At 38.7% G+C, this 20,779-nt stretch overlaps 1 protein-coding gene and 1 non-coding gene across 4 annotated transcripts in view; both read right to left on the reverse strand.

The window, feature by feature from the left end:
• Positions 1-3,731: 3,731 nt before the first annotated feature.
• TRNAT-GGU (transfer RNA threonine (anticodon GGU)) lies at positions 3,732-3,803 on the reverse strand. The gene has a single exon. It is a non-coding gene; the product is annotated as a tRNA-Thr (tRNA).
• A 4,424-nt stretch (positions 3,804-8,227) lies between these two features.
• Orct (Organic cation transporter) overlaps positions 8,228-20,779 on the reverse strand; it is a 31,448-nt gene continuing 18,896 nt past the window's right edge. For all 3 annotated transcript variants that reach the window (XM_083123338.1, XM_083123336.1, XM_083123337.1), the window contains exons 6-12: positions 20,019-20,187; positions 18,525-18,752; positions 17,548-17,762; positions 15,118-15,299; positions 13,974-14,110; positions 11,074-11,154; positions 8,228-8,491 (exon numbers count right to left, since the gene is read on the reverse strand). In XM_083123338.1, the coding sequence (XP_082979464.1) occupies positions 8,470-8,491; positions 11,074-11,154; positions 13,974-14,110; positions 15,118-15,299; positions 17,548-17,762; positions 18,525-18,752; positions 20,019-20,187 (1,034 nt within the window). In that variant the 3' untranslated portion in view covers positions 8,228-8,469. The remainder of the gene's footprint in view (positions 8,492-11,073; positions 11,155-13,973; positions 14,111-15,117; positions 15,300-17,547; positions 17,763-18,524; positions 18,753-20,018; positions 20,188-20,779) is intronic.

Here is a 20,779-nt window from a genome sequence, read left to right on the forward strand (position 1 = left end):
AAATGATATTGCGTGGACAGATTATTTCTCTAAAAAAGTTAACACCCATGATGTGATTGACCATAAGGTTGGCAAAAAATTACGATTTCTCCACAGTCGGTTTAATGACACGAAAACATGTGGCAAAAGTACATCACTCTCTCACAAAATTTCAAACAAGTTTTGTAGCTTAAGAGTTAAGACGTTTATTATCATTAGTACGAGGGTCATTCGGAAAGTAACTTCCGTTTGGGAATAAAAGAAACACCAGGACATTGTGAGAGTTTTTATTATATACAACTGAAAGAGACAACTCTAAGCTATTTTTCTACATAAGCACTGTTTCTGTTGAGGCACTTATCATATCGGCGAACAAGGTTTACAATACCCATTTCAAAGACACCTGCCACCTGTGCATTCAACCATGCAGTAGCACTGTCCTTGAGCAACTGTATTTTAGGACAGAAAGGGAATACTGTTGGTGGAGTTCCTGGAACGAGGCACAACAATCAATGCCCAAGTGTATTGTGAAACCTTGAAGAAATTGTGATGAGGAATTCGAAACAGGCGACGTGGCACGTTGAGTTCTAGCATTGTTCTCGTGCATGAACGCTCGCCAGCATACTGATGCTCGAACCAAGGACCTTTTCCAACATTTTCAGTGAGAATTATTTGACCACCCTCCTTACAGCCCAGATGTGGCCCCTAGCGATTATCACCTCTTTCCACAAATGAAGAAGTGGCTAGGGGCACAATACTTCAACAATGACCAGGAGCTCAAGGACAGTGTTACTGCATGGCTGAATGCACAGGCAGCATTTTTCTTTGACATGGATATTGTAAATCTTGTTCGCTGATATGATAAGTGTCTCAACAGAAACGGTCCTTATGTAGAAAAATAACTTAAGAGTTGTATCTTTCAGTTGTATATAATAAAAACTCTCACAATGTCCTGGTGTTTCTTTTATAACCACACGGAAGTTACTTTGCAAATGACCCTCGTATTTTCACCCTAAAAAAAAAAATCAGTAACTTTTTAATAAAATTAGAAATATCCTTACAATTGATTATAAATGTGTTTTGTAATTTGAAACATTGTGTTCATTATTTTCTTTGATCACGACTGTTTCTTGATTACACACATACTAACCAATTAACAAAACTCTCCTTCTATAAAACACATTTACATAACATGCCTACAGCAGCTACCCTTTATAATTATTAGTAATATCAATTTCGGAATTGCGTATTTTTATCTAGTCATATTTGTTAGAAAATTCTGTTGCGTTCCACTCATTTAAATTGGAAAAAAATATGTGAAATAAATATACTTCAACTGGCAATTGAATTTAGTCGAAAATTATACATTTCGTTGAGTAATCAATTATTAAAGAGACTGATCACTTCAATCAGAGGTTTATGCAGAATTTTCCATCTCTAAGGTGTAAGTCCATATTTAGGAGGGGGGGGGGAAAGAAGGGTAAATTTCGAGGGAAGTGACATCAGTAATTATTGCAAATATGTAGAAAAATTCTCCTGAATGTTCTACAACAATCTGAACTGTAAGTTCTTCAAAATTATAGACAATTTTCAATTTTTTATTGAAAGATTTCATGGTAAATAAGAGACGTCATTTATGTATATGATACAAACTTCACAGTTGCTAATTTTTGACATTTTCATTATGATTTTCAAATCATCATGGAATATGAACATAACAACACAATCATATTTAAAATTTTCACACATATTGCAACAAATATCTAAAATAATATTACATAATATTAGAAAGTACAGTGAATAAAAATAAAATACTTTTAACAATGTCAAGCATTATCTTATTTGTACGAAAACATATTAAAATTTGGAAATGAGAAATATAACCATATCAATCATTTGTGTAATGGTGTGTAAATCATACTTGAACTAAATCCTTAATATGTTCTGAAGGTGCCAACATTAAAATTCGAAAGAGAAAAATGAACACACCGATTAGACCTGTTCAAGTTCATCATTTTTCTTTTCACTGGTACGAACAAACATATTTAATTTCATTCTTTATATAATTACTTACAATATGATGTTTGGTAATAAAGTCATTCTCTTGACTTGCAATACAAGTCACTCTTTAAACTAGCATCGGCAAAATTGTATTTTCATATCTGTTTAAGTCCATTTTATGCTGAGATAGGCTAATCCTTAATGGACAGTTTAAAGTGGAATCCAAACCACTGTGCACCGTCTCTCTATCAGGGGAAGCATTTATTCTAGGGAGTGGATTTTTAGGTGCTAAAAATTTGAAAGATTTATTTTTTTCTAAGAACAGTGGAAATATGTGGCAAAAAGTAAAAAATATCTTCATTCAAAATTCTCTCAATAAATAAAGATAATTACCAGTGACGGCAGGATGATAGTTGTATGGTTGTATGTGGCATTCTGGTCATTACAAGGGAGAGTCGATGAAACCTTAATTTCTTGTTTGTTTATTATCTGGTCGATTTCTGTATGTAGGGCTGCACAAGTTTTTTGCATTTTAGCACAGACCTATTGCTTATTTACATATATTTTCAACTTGTATACCTTAAGAATAAGTCTTTGGGGCTCTTGTGCAGTCACTTATCGAAGACCTTTCCATCCATATGCCTGCAAACTGAGGCCATTGTTGAACTTTCTCCTCCATTACAAAACTTGCTGATGTGGTAAGCATGCACAGATATATTGAATTTTCATTTGCCGAGAAATGTCTGTAATTTGTAGGCTGACAGAGGGCAAGAAACCACTCCTCTTCACTGGTGCAAGTGTGTATATAAAATAACAAAAATGGCGTTTTGAAGCTCACTTGATTGGTGTTGCAGCCTTGAGGTTGTTTTGTAAATAACAGTTGATACCTCGTGTAACTTTCAACTTTCAGCTGTATAGAGTATACAATTTTTATTGGACTTTTAAGGATTTCATTTGACTCTTGTAACACAATGAACAACAAAGCACATTTCCAAATTGTCCACTGAAAATCCATGCCGATTATCTCTAAAAAAAAAATATTTGTATTGTGAAAAACAACCGTTCCACATTACATGTAGTTAGACATGTATATAAGTGCAGGATGGCAAGCTTAGATTTGCAGGAACCCCATCTTTCAATAAATCTTGAAGTATCGCAAAGTATTTAATTTATTTTATTATTAACTCCAAAATATGTGTTTACACAAAGAATTTGGAAACTTCTTTATGTCTAGAATGTCTAAATATGCTCATTTTATGTTATTTCACTAGACTGATTGATTGAGTTGGAGTTTTAAGTCCACTTTATGCACAGTAAGGCTAATTGGGACTGGACCTACAGTTTAAAGTGGAATCCGAACCACCATGTGCCTCCACCGGGTATCGAACCCAGGACCCCTTGATTACAAGGAGACGACGCAACCACTGAAACATACGGGAGGCCTTATTTCACTAGAAGTGTGTGTTTTATGTGCTATATGTATTTTTATGCAAAATAAGACTTCGCAGATTACATTGTAGCCATATGGTCGACACTACTACCAAGTATGGCAGACTTCTGAAGCAAGGCAAAAAAAGTTTTACCTAAAAATCCACTCCCTATTTCTTTCAAGGTGACAGCATAACCATAACCACTACACCATCAGAGAGGCTACGCTTATGAAAAAAACATTTTCCATCAGCCTTGTCAGGGTGAGAAAATTGTGTAAAACTAACAATATAAACTATGTAGAAATTTTCTGCGAAAAATGCAGGCTTGACCAGGACTCGAGCCTGGGTCTCTGGCATACCGTGCCATTGCTCTAACCACTGAGCTACCAAGCCAGCCTGGCCTCGCCTGATTTTTCGCTATTACTGTTTTACCTGCGTGGAATCGTCTCTGCAAATCGTCTATAGCGAAAAATCAGGCAAGGGCAGGCTGGCTTGGTAGCTCAGTGGTTAGAGCAATGGCACGGTATACCAGAGACCCAGGTTCGAGTCCTGGTCCAGCCTGCATTTCTTGCTGAAAATTTCTACGTAGTACATCTCCTGTGTGTGCCTAATTTACAATAATTAACAATATAAAGACAGATTAAAAACAAACACATTCAAATAGTTCCAATTGTGAACAAGTGGCAACACTGAAATTCTGCCAGTAAGTTGTTTGTCATCTGCTAGAACATGGCGAGAGTGCCTTCTTAGGCCTTTCAGAACAAAATGCTCGGTTACAAAAACCTCAAAAGGATTGCCTTTAAATACAGCATATCCCAAAATGATTATCAGGGTTTCAAGTGGTTGGTATATTACAACAAACGAAGGTGAATGTTTATATCGTACATGCACGATAAGAATGGCTGTGGAAGTTTGCTACCCTGAATGCTTATCATTTGTTTCCCATCAGTCACAGCAACGTAGGAATATTACAAGATGGTGGAAGTGTCTGGAAGTGTCTCCAAAGGGAAGAGTTCTGGATGTCCAGTGTGTCAAACGAAAGTGTCGAGATGGAGTTGTTGTTTACTCCCATATAAGCTTTGTCCTTGTACCCCGCATATAAGGAAAATTAAATGACCATGAAACCCAGATAATCACTTTGAGACATGCTGTAAAATGAACATTTTCTTTTGGGTTTTTATTCAGGGGAAACATCTACACTACGTAGGTTATTTTCAATTCCGTGAAATTGATAAAATAAAGATCTGGCTACATAGCCTTTACATAACACTAAGATAAATATACTTAATTCATGACATTTAAGCAACTGTGCATTTTGATTCACTGTAGCTTGCCACACATTATTTTCTGTTAAGTACAAAAAACCCAGACTAAAAAATCATGAGCACTTTTTTATGTCTAGGGTCATGTGCACTTACTGCAATGATCAAAACAATAAAATGTACACAAAAGTAGAAAACCAGGTTTAAAGAGTAGCAAGTACAATGCTTTAAATTTCACAACCAAACACACTAAAAAAACTTAACATGTGCAAATATCTTTATCTGAAATTCTTAATTACAAAATAACTCACTATAAACAAAAACAAGGGTAGGTAAGGTCAAGTTCCCCGTGCCATGAAGGCACATTTAGAGGATGTACAGGTAGGCCCCACACATTCTCGATCTCTACCATTTTGGAGGTGATGTGATCAGCAGCACGTTCCGGCCACCTTTACCCCCCCCCCCAAGTTACCCATTAATTGAGGCTGGGTGAGCCCCAGAGCCACTTTATACGGAGACAAGGCCGGGAAAATTTCGACCGTAGATATCGAACCTGGGTCTCCCACATGGCAGTCAGACGATCTACCACAGTAGCACTTGAACAAAAACAAATGTTTTGAAAGGTCAGGCCATAGAATTTGCTCTTTGGTAAAATAAGCAGCTTGAAGGAATTTAGATGCCATCCTAAATTAAAAGACAAATACTTGACGCTCGAAAAAGCAGGCATCCCTCTCTCTTAAGGCATTTCAACACAATGTACTCATCCATCACATTGCATGTATACACAAGCTCATTGAAACTTAACAAAAACTGTGGTGCGTATTATGCACGGAATAATTCATACAGCCAACATTAAGACCACGCATGTTTTCCCTGTCACTGCGTATAGCACTTATATATCAACAGGCACAAATATAAATTACCAGATTGCATTTCTTTAGTAACGAAATTTTTTAAAAAACAAAAAAAAGTGAAATGGTCATTTCCCAAGATTTTTCAGTTTGTAACGGAACGTTTTGCGACACCGAGAAAAGCAATCCCTTGCTTTTCTGGCAGAATTCAAGCATGCACCTCATATCACATGGGATGTGTATCAGCTGTATTTGTTGGGCGAGAAGGAATAGAAAATAACTTCCCGAGGGCTTCAAATCCATAACATAATTTTGATGTCACTTTATTCTACTACAGAATAAACAAGGTGGTCACAGAAGTGAAAGTTTTTGGATGCTAACGCATTGAAAAGGTATGATGTCGTTCAATCTTGATCCGCATAGCAACAGCTTTACGACCTACAACTAAGTCATTTCTTGAACCTGCATTGTACTGTGGATTATATTTGTCGCTTTTGCCCACCAAAACCGAAACCTGGGGTTCACATTATATACGTGTAAATGTTCAGAAGAAACTTGGATACTAAAAAATTATCCCCTCCACTTGCCACAAGCTTATTCAAAAAGCTAGTTCAGGTATAAATATTAATTCAGTGTGGAAAGTATGTTAAAAAACTTAGGAACATGATCTTTAAAATGCACATGTAGAGTACTAAGAATTTGGAGTATTTAATTAAACATTCTATCAAATGCCACCACTAGTAGCTGGAAGTACAGTAAGATCCCGACACTGTGCACTATCACAAACTAGAAAAGGCAAATTTTAATCTAAACTATGACAACTAGCAATAAATGGCACCACATCAGCAATTATGCAGTCACATTATTAAAACTATTTCAACTTTATGACACACCAAAGACAATAACAATGTACAAACGAAGTTCTTAAAAAACATAGCACACACATCTAAAAAGTACAAAACTTTCACAATTCAAAAAACAAAAGCTTTACTTTTAAGGCACCATATGTTTCAATGTCCCTTAACTTAAGCCTGAGAAGATGACTGGCATTAAACACACTTCAATTGAATTTGAGCAGCAAGAAAGATCTCGTCTTACTTAATTCCAACCACACGTTGGCCCACATAAAAACCACATGTTGGCCCAATGTAAAAACCACACCTTGGGCCAACATTGGAACCACAGCCAAAATTACAATTGCCCAACATTCTTAAGATAGGCCCAACGTTGGGCCAACTACTTTTGGTTACTTGGGTTCTCTCCTTAGAAGGGTCAACAGTGCCTCACACACCTTTACATTTATTTATATAGAGCTGCATATCTTTTTACAAGGTATTTCATGAATACAACAGTTGTACTTATTTTGTACTTATTGAAGACAACAATTCTTCAAGCTGCTACATCATGATCATTATGGCATAATATGTTTTCTACATCACAAGCAAAGCAATTGACACAACAACCAATATATAAACGGTCCTTTGGTGATACATGAATAACAACTGATAGCAAAATATAACAATATTATTAATAAACAACAGAGAATTGCATAAAACAATTAATGGCCTCTAAATTTTTATAAAGTTGTAGATGAAAAATGAATTCAAAATATAAGCTGTAAATATATGACATAATAAGAACAAAAACAAATTTGCAACAACTTGGCAATATTCTCAGGGACATTTGTTTCTGAATTTCATAATGACTAGGTTTGCACTATGTGTAAATATACTTCCAAACTCTTCACAGCAAGATTGCACATAAAACTCAAGCCGTATGGCATTCATATACGGCTACCAATGCCACATACGATGATTATACGTGATGCAAAATTCTCTCTCCACCTCAGGCACACTTAAATAACGTAACATACACATAATAAATACAGTGAGTCTCACGGTCAACTTGGCTGCAGAGAGGCGGCCAGCGAGAATGCATCTGCCAGCATTTAGACCCACAGCTGGAAGCTGGCTTGCCACTGGATGCGTCAGTGCTTCATTATCCAGACAGCTGGTTTTTAGTTTGCATGTGTTTGTGAAGTGTCAAAGTGTTGACAAGTGTTTTAGATTGTTTTGTTTTAGTTTACGTATTACTGGTGCTTTTCTGCATTCTAATAATGCCACACTATACATACAATTTAAAACAACAAATTTTTATGTACGACTCTTATAAGTCATTATGAAGTTAGAAGGCATTCTGCAGCAGAATGCACAGATGTTCCACACAAAGAGTGTGTTCAGGTACTTGTGAACAAATTTAGGAAACAGGGTTTGTTCTTGATAAGAAGCGAAGGGTGAAACGCATGAGTTTACTGAGGAGAAACTAGACGACGTTGGAGCATGCTTGGAACACACTCCTCAAAAATCCCTCCGGCACCTTGAACAAGAAAACAGGCATTTCCATTACATCTGTGTGGCGAGCTTCCAAGCTTTTAAACCTGAAGCCATACATTAGAAGAATTGAAAAGAAAATATCAGGAGAGATATTGAAGCAACTTCAGAAGAGGAACTGATGCGTGTTAGTTGGAAGTTCTTAAAAAGATGCCATAAATGTGTGGATGCAGGAGGACAACATTTTCCAACACTTCTTGTGAAAAGGTAAGTGTTCATTTTAATTGTAACTGTCCATGTAATTGTACAAGCTTATTTCATTACATAGCTAGCACTTCCAGTTACGTGGATGTTGCATCCAGTTTGTTGGCAGACTCACTCTCGCTGCCTGGTGTGCTATCCGCCACTTCACGGCCATGTCGACTGCGATACTCACTGTATAAGAATATAGGTAACATTGTAATATACGATTATCATATGCAAACTACAGTATACCTACTAAGAACAATGTATAAAACAAGTCTATGAATTGTAGAAAAATCACACAGTCAAGTGAAGTTGTTCCCAAATGGAGTTAACTACTAAATGGCATCTGCAGCTACTAAGACTTCTGTCGTCAAACTCTAGCTTTCTCCACACTGGAAGAAATTAGCAAGGATACATCTCATTAAATGTAATTATATTATTACAACATATTGCATGCTTGAGCCACGTTTTAGGAAATTCCAAAAATAATGTGAAAGGCTCTTTTCCTTTCTACTCTCTCTTCTTTCTCAAGTTACATTAATTTTTAAAAACAAGGGAAGGGACAAGATGGAATCCACGTATAATTCCTGGAGTTACAGAATAAATTAGTCACATTTCAAGGATAGCAACTTCAGTAATTAGACCTTGTCACGTGCAAGTCTGCAACATTAAAAAATGCAGTTTAAATAATTAATGTATTCATATTTCTAATTGTGTATTTTCACCATATATAATAAAGGGTGGCGCAAAAGTAATCATCCTATTTGAACTGACCTGTATTTTGACATCTTGTTGTTTATATCAGTGGCCGCGGTGGCTCAGTCGGTAACGCGTCTGACTACCATGCTAAAGGTCCCAGGTTCGATCCCCGGCCGATTCAAATCCGGGAACTTTTCTAACGGTGGAAGCGGCCCCGGCGCCTACCCAGCGTCGAATAACATGGGTACCTGGGGGAAACCCTGGGGGGCAAAGGCGGTCAGGGGCGTGATGCTGATCACATCACCCCCACTCACGACCGGATCAAGAAAGTGTGGGGCGTTACCCCCACACCCCCTATATGCCTTCATGGCGTGGTGCTATGCACAGGGGAACACTTTACCTTTTACCTTTTGTTGTTTATATCAGTAGTGTTTTGTCAGTTAAATTGAAAGATACTCACGACATTTATTGTGTGCAAAAATGATTAGTATACCCCACATACAGCTCGTGAAACATTAGCTCTTTTGCGTGAAACAGAGAAATATCCTGTTTTGGTGATTTGCCATGGCCGGCCAGGTCTCCCGATTTGACCAATCTAGATTTTTTCCTTTGGGTATATTTGAAGTCATTGGGTTATGTGAATAAGCCAGAGACGTTACAGCAACTAAAGGACAATATTCAGCATGAAATTGAAAACATTTCCCCACAGATTCCTTCCAACACCACTAATGCAATAAAAAGAGCCCAAATTTGCATGAATTCGAATGGTGGTCATTTATTAGATGTTATCTTGAAAAATTGAGGACATAAAACTTACAAGTATCAATAAAAGTTTAACATAAAAAAACCTACTTTGTTTAATTTAAAACCCAAGCTATAGGCTAAGAAAATCAGGTGATGACTTTTGCACCACCTTGTACATGCAAAAGACAACCTGTTAATGCAATGTGAAGAAGCTAATGAACACATACTATGGAATCTTTATGAATGTTGTGTGTCCACTGAATATTTTTGAAAAAGCAAATCACTGTTCCACCTCATCTGAAGAGGGTGAGGCCAGACTGAAGAAGATAATGTGGTATGAGGGTAGGAGAAGAGGAGTGGTGCAAGATCAGGCTTGACTGGAAACGGTCAAAGAAGACGACGATGATGTTCACTTCATTAATTCCTGAATAATTCTTAAAATTCAATTAATTACGAACATTTTGCAGGATATTAGATCTTACATCCTTTTGACACTTGACCTTCCAGCAAAGTGATTTCTTTTTGATTGATTGATTTAGTTTAATTTACTTTGTGTTTTGTGCCTCTTGGCTAATTTGCGAAGATGAGGATGAGTGATGAAATGATGAAAGTGATGAATGGACATTCACAAACAACCAAGCCCGAGCAGGATTTCTTTTTGAACAAAGACAAAGCTGCATGGAGTGGAACAAGTATTTGTTTCCGGTAACAAGCACAGGACTTTATTTTTGTCAGGTGCAGACCCACGGGTAGGGCAATAGGGCCGATCGCTCATCCCCACGTTCTTGGATATAACTAATAGTTTTGAAGACTCAAATATTCTTCTATCACAAAGTTTAACAGGCTCGAGAATATTTTTTAAAAAGTTTCATTAAAGTTCACTCATGATAGAAAGATGGGAACTGGATCTACAGTTTAAATTTTGATCTGAATCACCTTGCAAAATGTCTCAAAAGGGGATCAAAGCAGAGATCCTTTGACAGAATAGGATTCTGTCTCTTTCTTTTTCACTTTACTCTAAGCATTTATTCCAGCTATGGACACCTATTTTTGTAAAACAATATGCTAATCTCTAGAACATGGGAGGTCAGCTTGGTTCCTGTTTACAGTACTATTTACATGAAACAGTGCAAGTGTAGCTTGGAATTGATTCTCGGAACATGAGATTGATACCAGACTGAAATTCGGCCCTCCCAACTGTAACTTCTGGATCTGCCACTGGTTTTTGTCGATATTTTTTTTGCTTTCAACATTTCGTCCATAAAGTAAAGTAGTTACGATCAAAGCACAGTAGATGGTAAACTGAAAAAGTAATTGCTTTCAATGGATTAATGTGTTACTAATAAATAATAGTAATAATGAGAACAATGTACATGAAAACAGAAATAATACATAAATTGTAAATTAAGCATTTTGCTCCGGCACAGTGTACTTGGACTGTGACAGAAGGAAGAGTTAAGGTATCATATTCCAAAGACATAAATAATGATAAACATTATGAAAGTGGCGGTCAAAGTAAAACAGTACTCACCCATCGCCATCTGACTCCTTGCCAAGGAAGTCTACTTTCTCATCATTCTCAGGAGTGAAAGCAACTCCAATGCCATTAGTCCTGCGGAATGAAAACAATTTTAATGATACTACTCCAATTAGCTATTATGAATAGTTCATGCCTAAAGGTAACCATACACAGCTGGATACGGAGAACAGAAAACCTGGAGTGGACATGTTATAAGCATTGTCTTGGTAGCTCAGTAGTAAGGCACGGGCACTGAATGCAAAAGAGACAGGTTTGATTCTTGGCTGAGCAGGGTGGCCACTCTAGAACCATGATAAAATGCAAGTATAATTCCCAGTTTTCAAGGCTAACTTTCCAAAAAATCAAGGGTACAAGCTTTTTTTTTCTCTATTTCAGCCTTACGTATTACCGCCTCTCACAACCCACATGCAAAGGACACTAAGAAAGTAAACGGATCGAGAAAATTCTGCTTGATTTTCCATGCAGTTTTCTTTTCCTTCCTCAATAAAAATAAAAGATAAACTGTAAAAACTAGCTTCAGGGTATTTTTAAATATGCGTAAATTCAATGGGATTTGAATTAATAAAAGTTGCAATTTTTCACGTCTACGGAGAAAAATTCATGCAGAATTCTCAGAATTCAATGAATTTCTGGTGAGTAGCCACCCTGCTGAGCATCACATTTTCAAAAACTTTTCAAGGTAATAAAACATAGATGTTGAAATTTCAATATAAAGAATGAAAGCACGAAACCTCTGCATCCTTAAACTCTTACAATCTACATAATTCAGTAACTCTAGTAAACATGGAATACATGACACTGCATTCTAAATCTTGCTATTGAATCAGCTCCAAGATGCCAGTGGATCAATGTAAATGCTCCTCACACAAGAGTTGGTAATCGTGGACTGATAGGCAGCAGATGAAATCAGTAAGTTGATTTCGTGTTCAGAAGGGTGATATATACAGGGTGAATCATAAATATGTCTACACGTTTGAAGTAAATGGTGTGTTACTGTGCAATGTAGAGGGAAGTGGTGAATGATATATTAAACTTGAAACTTCATTTTGTCATTTCACGTTAAGAGTCAAGCACCTGAGCTAACATCATTAACCAAGATGTGCAGCAACAGGTTACAGTGCCATCCTGGCTATTGACGTAAGCTTGGGTGAGTCACTCTTTTCTTAAATGTACTTGGGGCGTTCAAAAATTATTGGCACTACAATTTTTTTGTGTTCACAGGTATCATTTATTGAACAATCGAATACAGATTATATTAAAGGTATTCCCCGCCTAAAGGTATTCCCCGCCAATGTCTATGCACTGTTGCTGCCATCGTTCTGACAGCATCCGTATTTGCGTAGCAAACCATTCTGAGGGGGGGGGGTGTATCCTGGCACCACTGGCAGACAACTGCACGAAGTTAGTCATTTGGGGTGAACTTCTTACCCCGCATGACCTCTTTCATTGCGTCGAATAGGGCATAGTAGCTAGAAGCGAGATCCAGCAAATATGGAGGATGTGGCAACACAGTAAAACCTAGTTCACGCACGGTGGCCATGGTCTGGAGACTGGCATGTGGGCGCGCATTGTCTTGTTGGAGAAGAACGCCACATCCCCATTTTCCGTGGTTGCGTTGTTGAATGCGTCGGCGGAGTTGGAGCAGTGAACTTCAGTACCGATCACTGTTGATGGTCGTATTGGGAAGGAGCCAGTCCACCAGAAGTATCCCTTCCTGATCCCAGAACACAATCGCCATTTGTTTGTGCACGAATAGTCAAGGCCGTAACTTCTTGGGACGAGGGCTCCCAGTATGCCTCCACTCCATAGACTGGCATTTTTTTTTTCCTCTAGTCTCGTGGAAGAACCATGACTCGTCGACGGTGACCAGACGCTCAAAGAACTCCGCTGGATCTGCACTGTACTGTTGCACCAACTGTTCGCATTTCTCCACACGCTGCTGTTTCTGTGCTCTGGTGACGGAATGGGGCACCCATTGGGCACGCACCTTCTTCATCTTCAAATTCTCATGGATGATGGTGTGGAGGGTTCCCCGTGATAAACCCGTTGCCGTCTGTAGTTCATCAAACGTCATGCATCTGTTCGTCATTATCAAGTCATTGACACGCTGGGCATTGTTTGCTTTGCGTGCAGTTGCTGGACACCCAGTGCTTTTGCATTTTTCCCCACAGTCCCTGCCGTCTTTGAACTCTGCTACCCACCGAAACACGGATCTGCGACTTGGTGCTGTTTCCCCACTAACTAACCTCTTGTGGATGTCTCAAGCAGTCACTCCTTCCCTCCAGAGAAACCACACTGTCCACCGTTGCCCATGCGTGTCTGCTTCCATGTTGTCGGATCGCTGTTCACCAGCGTACTTGCATGCCGGAACAAATACTGCTGCTATGCGCTACCTATGGGAAGCAGCAACACCATCAGGTGGCGGTAGACAGTACTATTGTCTACCTTCACGCAGACATCGACACACATTTCACAATGCTACTTTGCAGGAGTTATAGGGGGAGTGCCAATCAATATAGAATGAACTAAATAATATACCATTCAACATTTCCTTCTACATTGTACAGCAACACATTACATTTACTTCAAATGTGTAGTCATATTTATGACTCACCCTGTATATGTACCAATGTTAGTTGAAAGTGAGTACAGATATAAGAAAATTGAACACTCAAATGTCATACAAAAAATAACACTTATAATTTCTATTTTGCAAGCATGAGATCCATTACAGATGCTTCCACTGCTATGTTTTCCTCCTCTTCACATCAAACAAATTCTCTAAGATTTAAGCACAAAATGATAATAATATTTTCATGCCCACGATGCAAAACATGAAGCATTATTACTTAACACTGTACTAAAATCCATCCCCAGAATCTGCTACTCACTTCCCAAACAGCTCTCCATCCTCGATGCTCTCTGGCAGCTTCTGTCTAAGGGTTTCCGGAAGGAGCAGCGCCAGGAGCCCGGCCACAAATGCAAAGGCTCCAAATATTATGAGTGGCAGTGGTTTCCAGTAAAAGGCCTATGAAAAATACAATTTTAAAATTAAAATATGAATGGAGATTAGTTTCCTATGTTTTCAATTTATGCTCGCAAGCTAATCAAGTACCTTATACTGTGGAATCCCGATTATACATTCCCCAAAATTATGCATTCAAATTTGATGGCCCAAACACTAGGGATGGCCACAAAATCTGGATAACACATATCCGGATTTCAAATTATCCAATATTCATTTCGAATGCACCAGATAATCTGGATATCTGTATAACCAAATATCTGGATAATTCGCATACAGTGAAATACGAAAATGAGAATAAACGAATATGTAGATAGCCCCATAAAATGGATAAACGATAAAACTTCGAATAATGGACACATTTCTATATTTGGACTTTTCGGATAATCCAAATATCCTGATAATCTGCATAAGCAGATCATCCTGACAATGCACTTCCTGTACTATTGCTGTTTTCATGCACAATATTGTCACTATTATCATCCGGATAATCCATATATCCTCTGCTTTATCTGATATCCAGATGTTTGAAATCCGGATAGAAAATTATCCAATATCCAGATAAACTTTTATCCGTATTTGGCCATCCCTAGTCCAAACATAACAAATGTGTTATAAAAGTTTCCTCGATTTTACATTTTCTCACATTTTGTATTTTCAGCTTGGTCCCGATTAGATCACCAATACTTTTCTGGATACTAATACTGTGTAATGAAAGATGCCAAGCAACACTTACAGATGAGTCTAAATATTCTGGGAGTGAATTCCATCAGCAGTCATTAGTAAAGTTATTGCCCTTCACATCATATGTGCTTTCTGACATTAAACAGGAATCTACATAATGCCATGAGAGATACTCAAAAATGTTTTCTTTCCACTGGTTCGTACGTTCAAGAATGTTTGAGGGGGTATGTACAACAGGTAGTGGAATGTATGCATCCGAGGAAAATGTCCAACAAGTATTCAATAAAATCGTGCAATATCCATAGAGCTCAGCATTGTAGACTTACCAACAGGTTCACATATGGAGCCAAAATTCCTCCTACACGCGCACAAGTCGAACTCGTTCCAATTCCTGCATTTCTGATCACCGTAGGAAACTGTTCGGCAGAGAACACGTAGATGATCCCATAGGATGCTGTGATGGCCAATTTACCGATCATGGCTAAAGTGATGAGAAGCCAAACCGTACCTGGGGAGAAAGAAATCAATATTTGTTTGTACTACGTTAAGTCAAAAATTATCCACACTTTCACCATAACTTTCTTTAGGTTGACCACACTGCCTTCAGTGCTCCCGTGCTGAAAGGTTACATGGCCGAGGTTTCATCTTCATCCTCCATTTTTCTTTCTTTTGTAGCGGAGTAAACATGGCCGCTCTGCTGACAGGGTGCACCAAGGAAGATTGACTGATTTGCTTTATTTTACTTTGTTTCTTGTGCCACTTTTGGCTAATTTGTGAAGATGGGGATGAGTGATGATATGATGAAATTGGTGAATGGATACTCGCAAACATCCATGCCCAAGCCAGGATTTGAACCCGGGACCCCTGGCATCATAGCACAATGTGCTAACTACTCTGCCACAGGGGCCGGATTGCACCAAGGAAGAACAGAGATAAGTGATCTGAAGCTTGTCACGGACGATTTCATATGCAGAACCACCTTTCCCTTGGGCATGCCACTGACGACTAATTTGCAGAGAACATGCAACTCATCAACTGTGACCCATCAGTTCATCAGAATCGTCTCTCGAGCTTCTTGAATCTTCTCGTCAGCGGCGGAGGTCGATGGGCGTTTTCCTCCTGCTTCATGCTCGACTGGCCATTTTTAACCTCTCGATCCACTCATACACACTTCCATGCGGTAGAACACCGTCCCCGTATTGTACCAAAAGCCTGCGAAGAATTTCAGCCCCTGACATACCTTCAGACCAGAGAAATTGGATCATCGATCTCTGTTCTTTCGTGGTGCACACTGCCAGCAGAGTGGGCATGTTTACTCTGTTAACAAAACAAAGAAAAATGGAGCGATCAAGATCAATCCTCGGCCACGTTAACCACAAGAGCACGCAAGCGCTGAAGACAGCGTGACCAACCTAAAGAAAGTTATGGCAAAAGTGCAGATAATTTTTTACTTTCCCTCATATTTGTTTGTTACACATTATTTTCCTTCCTTGTTAAACTAGCAACCAATGAAGACAAATGGTGATAAGATGAAGTCTCCTACCTGAGACTTGAACCCAGACCATTTGGCAGTTAGACTGTAAGTTGAACATAGTTCTCGTCTCATCTACACATTACCGCAAGAACATCGACAACAAAAATAAGAAGAAAAGTATGTCCAGGTGATATTGCCTAATATTAATTAAGATACTTGTTGAATCATATCAGTAGTCCACATAAAAAAAAAATTGACAAAAATTATGTGTAGAATCTGTCTTTAATGGACATTTATGATACACCAGGAGTATTCAAAATGGAAACAAAAATGAAACTTCACTACTCATTTCTTTCATAAATATTCATTCCTCATTCTTCAATGTCCAAGAAGTTATTATGCTACAAAACACACCAATTGTCTACTAAGCAAACTCAACCAGAATTATATTAATTGATTTGACTTATTTCACTTCGTGTTTCTGCCACTTTTGGCTAATTGAGAAGATGAGGATGAATGATAAGATGAAATAGATGAAGGGAAACTAAGAAACACGTACGGACAGCACGCAACGCAAGACCCATAGAGGATTATCCTGGCCATGTGTCGGAGCCTCGTTAGACTGCAAAATGCAATCCAAGGTGTACCATGTGAAGGTGAGGCTGACATTTTGGTGTCTTAGGAAAGGGTCACCCTCAGAATTATACAGGGTGTTTCACTCGCTCTTGGCCCCCGATTTTCACTTATAAAAATCAAACTATTGGTCATAATGTAACACAATTTGCTACGGACATCCTTGTTGTATGAGAAGAATGGTGACATCGTTGGAGATGGCGCCACAGTCTCTTTAGTCCTTGCATGGGCATGTGTGTGCATCTGGGCAATTCTGTCCTTAAATGCCAATCATATGGATGTGTGCTTTCAGTCTGAGTTCTTGGACCTGCTGTTGTGACGCACCTTATAGTGGTTTGTGCTTGTTCAGGTTTGGTTGATATTGCGTGCTTACAAGCAGTGTTTCGTGATTACAATACAGTATGCTGTGACTCCTGATGTGTTGACGAGAGAGTCACATGGCGACCACTTCCAACACTTGCTGCGACATCATCATGCTTCTCATACACCAAAGTATGTTTGTAGCAAATTTCATTACATTTTATTCATTACCAATAGTTTGACTTTTATAAGTGAAAAATCAGGGGCCGAGAGAGAGAGAGTGAAACACCCTGTGTAACAATTATTTTACTATGAACAGTCTTTAGACAGTTTGTGTAAAATGACCCACTGTCAGGAACGAAGACCGTGAGAAGCAGCGCCAATCCTCCTGTGAGCATACTGCCGCACAGCGTGAACTTCCTTCCCCACCGATTCAACGTCAGCAGCAGAAATGTGTATGCTGGAACTTCCACTGCGCCTGATATCACAAAGTTGAGGTAATCGTTCCCTCCCAGGTTGGAGGTGTTCAGGGACAGGCCATAGTACGTTCCGCTGTTCACAAACCTAGCAGGAACAAAATTGGAGAAACAGTTTTAGATTATCCTGCAGGACTCATGCCATCATTAAATGAAAGTTACAGAAATGCATGTAAACTATTTAATATTGTTGTCACAAGTGGTGACATCTGACAAAATTATTCTCTTGTTAATCAGATACAATGGAGTTGGAAGGGAAAACCAGAACTGTGGCTTTGTAGACATATATAAGCATACATCCAATGATGTCACTGTAATCAGTCATCAATTTGCTCTAAACCAGAAGAAATTCAAAGCATTTAAATATTTAAAACATTTTGTTCCCCACACTGACTTATTAAAGAATACCAAACAGCAGATACTTCTCAATAACAAACATTTTTACATTCCCCATTTGTGTCTGGTATAGAGGAGTTCAACTGTATAAAGTACAAGTACGTACAAGATTGATTGATTGAATGCATTTGTAATTTTGAGTCAGCACCCATCACATTATACGGGATCCAGCCCCTTACCATAGCTAAAATAGAACGAATAATGTACCTGTAATGTCGGGCTAAAATATTCTTACTTGGATTAAAAGCTGAGGTTGTAACTGGGCATTCAGCACACATAAGGACAACACACACACAGCCCTACGAGGATTATACTGGCCATACGTCCAGATGTCAGTGTCTCGTTAGTCTGCAAAATGCAATCCAGGGTGTACTATGTGGAAGTGAGGTAGACAATTGTGTGTACTATGTGCACAATTACAAACAACAAAGTTCCATAATTAAATTAAACCCACCAGTTGAAAAATATGTTTAAAGATTTCTTGCGAAGATTAGGATAGCGCATCAAATCAAGCACAGAGTAGTTCTTCTGCGCGTGGGGCTTTGTCTCCTTCTGGCACATTCCATCCACCATGTCTTCCGGCAGGGACACGTTGTTTTCCTTCGCCACTCGGTACAGGAGCACCTTGGCCTCTGCGTGGCGGCCTTTCGTCAGGAGCCAGCGGACAGACTCCGGGATAAACCTGCAACGTCAAATGAAGGAAGATTCTGTTCGTAAGCAATCACACTCGGATCACATTAATATTATTTTATTGCAACATTAATGCAAAAACACCCCAATGAAGACATAAAGAAACTGTTCTGGTCATCCCGAACCTATATGAAAAGCAAATATGAATTAAATTCCACCCAGCAAGAACTAGGAAATACGATAACCTTAATTGCAAACCAAAATGATAAGGAAATTATTAACATTATCAAATTACATACTCACACATTATTTATTAAATTAACTAATCACGTGCACTTAATACTGTTCTGGTCTCCTGAATAACACCAAAGAATATACTCATAACAACAATGTATATCTTGTACTTTATTTTTATTTTTTGTGGTATATTATGTATTTTATAAATAATTTAATAACCATTTCAATTCAGAGAAACTGGCATCCTGGTTTATTTCAAGGTAACAGGAAACTAAGCACATACCCTCCAATCTACGTGGGTGGAGGCAGGCTTTCTTCAGGAGTTCCCACCATTTTTTTTACACATCAATAAATAATTTCTCTACATTAATTTTAGTCATTGCCATTTGTAGGGACAGGACAGGTTTATTGGTCCACTTGGTATGGGCTAACATAGGCATGTCAGTTCATCAGTAAAATTACCAACCCAATACATCAACAAATAGTCACTTGCTTATTAATTTGCAACTACCTCAGAAACAGTGGAAAAGACCTGCTCTTCTGAAAAAATAAAAAAAACATTGGTCTCCCAACACAGATGACAAATCATTGGGAAGGTTAAAACCCTGTCTGAGATAATTAAAATCTTAAAACGTTGCAAGCACTGTACGGTGCAGGGTCCAGTCCTTGCAGCAAATGACGATGTGTGAGAAGGCTGTGTCCAATTTGGAGCCGAGTTCAGATGGTTTCTTCTTGGTGGGAGGAACGAGACGAGGAACGACAAGCAGCGGTGGTGGGCTTGGAAGCTCAAAGCTTGTTCCCCCATGTCCCATCCCGCTCTGACTGCAACTTTTCAAGAAGAAACAGCGAAAAACATTCTGCAGGTCTCTAGATGGTAGAAGGTGGACGAGAACAATGAGAACTACGTGCAATGGTAAGCTGTGGCATTACCTACTGGCTGTGGTTTACATGAATTATTTTCCTTTATTATTATTTTACTGGCCATCTTGCTAAAAGATGAGGATGAGAGAAAAGCAGCAGAAAAGTCCACAATGAACAAATCCATAATTAAAAAGAGAACAAAATAATAAAATGTACGAACCACCAGTATGAAATGAAGGCTATTCCCGGGATAGAAAGTGCAATCTGCAGGTGTCTCCAATTGGGGATGTAGTAGGCAAATGCTGCGGTTATTAAGTAGCCAACGGTAAAAAACAGCTGACAAACGACACCTGCAAACACTCGCTTTGAAGGTCCTACCATCTCCATCGCTGAAATAAAACAAAAGATTTCAGTTGCACTGTTACAATTGCACATACACTTCCAATTCTCTTATTTGCAATACAATTTGATACACACAAAGTTTTACTTCATGCATTGTCCTTGTACGAGGCACATTTTAAAAGGAAGGGCCGATTATTTGTAAGAAGTGACTGGAAATGGTGATCGGATCGCACCTGCCCAGTAACATCAACTGGTTCATTGGCAACCTTAAATCGTATTTTTGCTTGTCAGCTGCTAGTTATCGTGCGAGTTAGTGTGCGTTAAAATGGCTGCGCAAATACACAATCCACCAGTTGAGAAGTACAGTCTGTGATTTGCTGCCAAACTTCACCTAGAATTGTGTGAAGTGTATGGTCCGAGTGGAACGAGTGAAGGAAAAGTACGGCAATGGTGTCCTGCGTTCACACCCACCAAAGCCCATAAAGTTGAAGCAAAAAGTCATGGAAACTGTGTTCTGTGAATAACAAGGTGTGGTTTTCGTGGATTTCATGTAGTCCCGGGGAAAGCACAGGAGTATTGTATTGTGAAATGGTATCAAAACTCGGACGTGCCATGCATAACAGATGGCGTTGAGTGCTT

The sequence above is a fragment of the Lepisma saccharinum genome, chromosome 6, assembly GCF_977018435.1.
Source record: "Lepisma saccharinum chromosome 6, izLepSacc3.1, whole genome shotgun sequence".
In the NCBI taxonomy this organism is placed as follows: Eukaryota; Metazoa; Arthropoda; class Insecta; order Zygentoma; family Lepismatidae; genus Lepisma; species Lepisma saccharinum.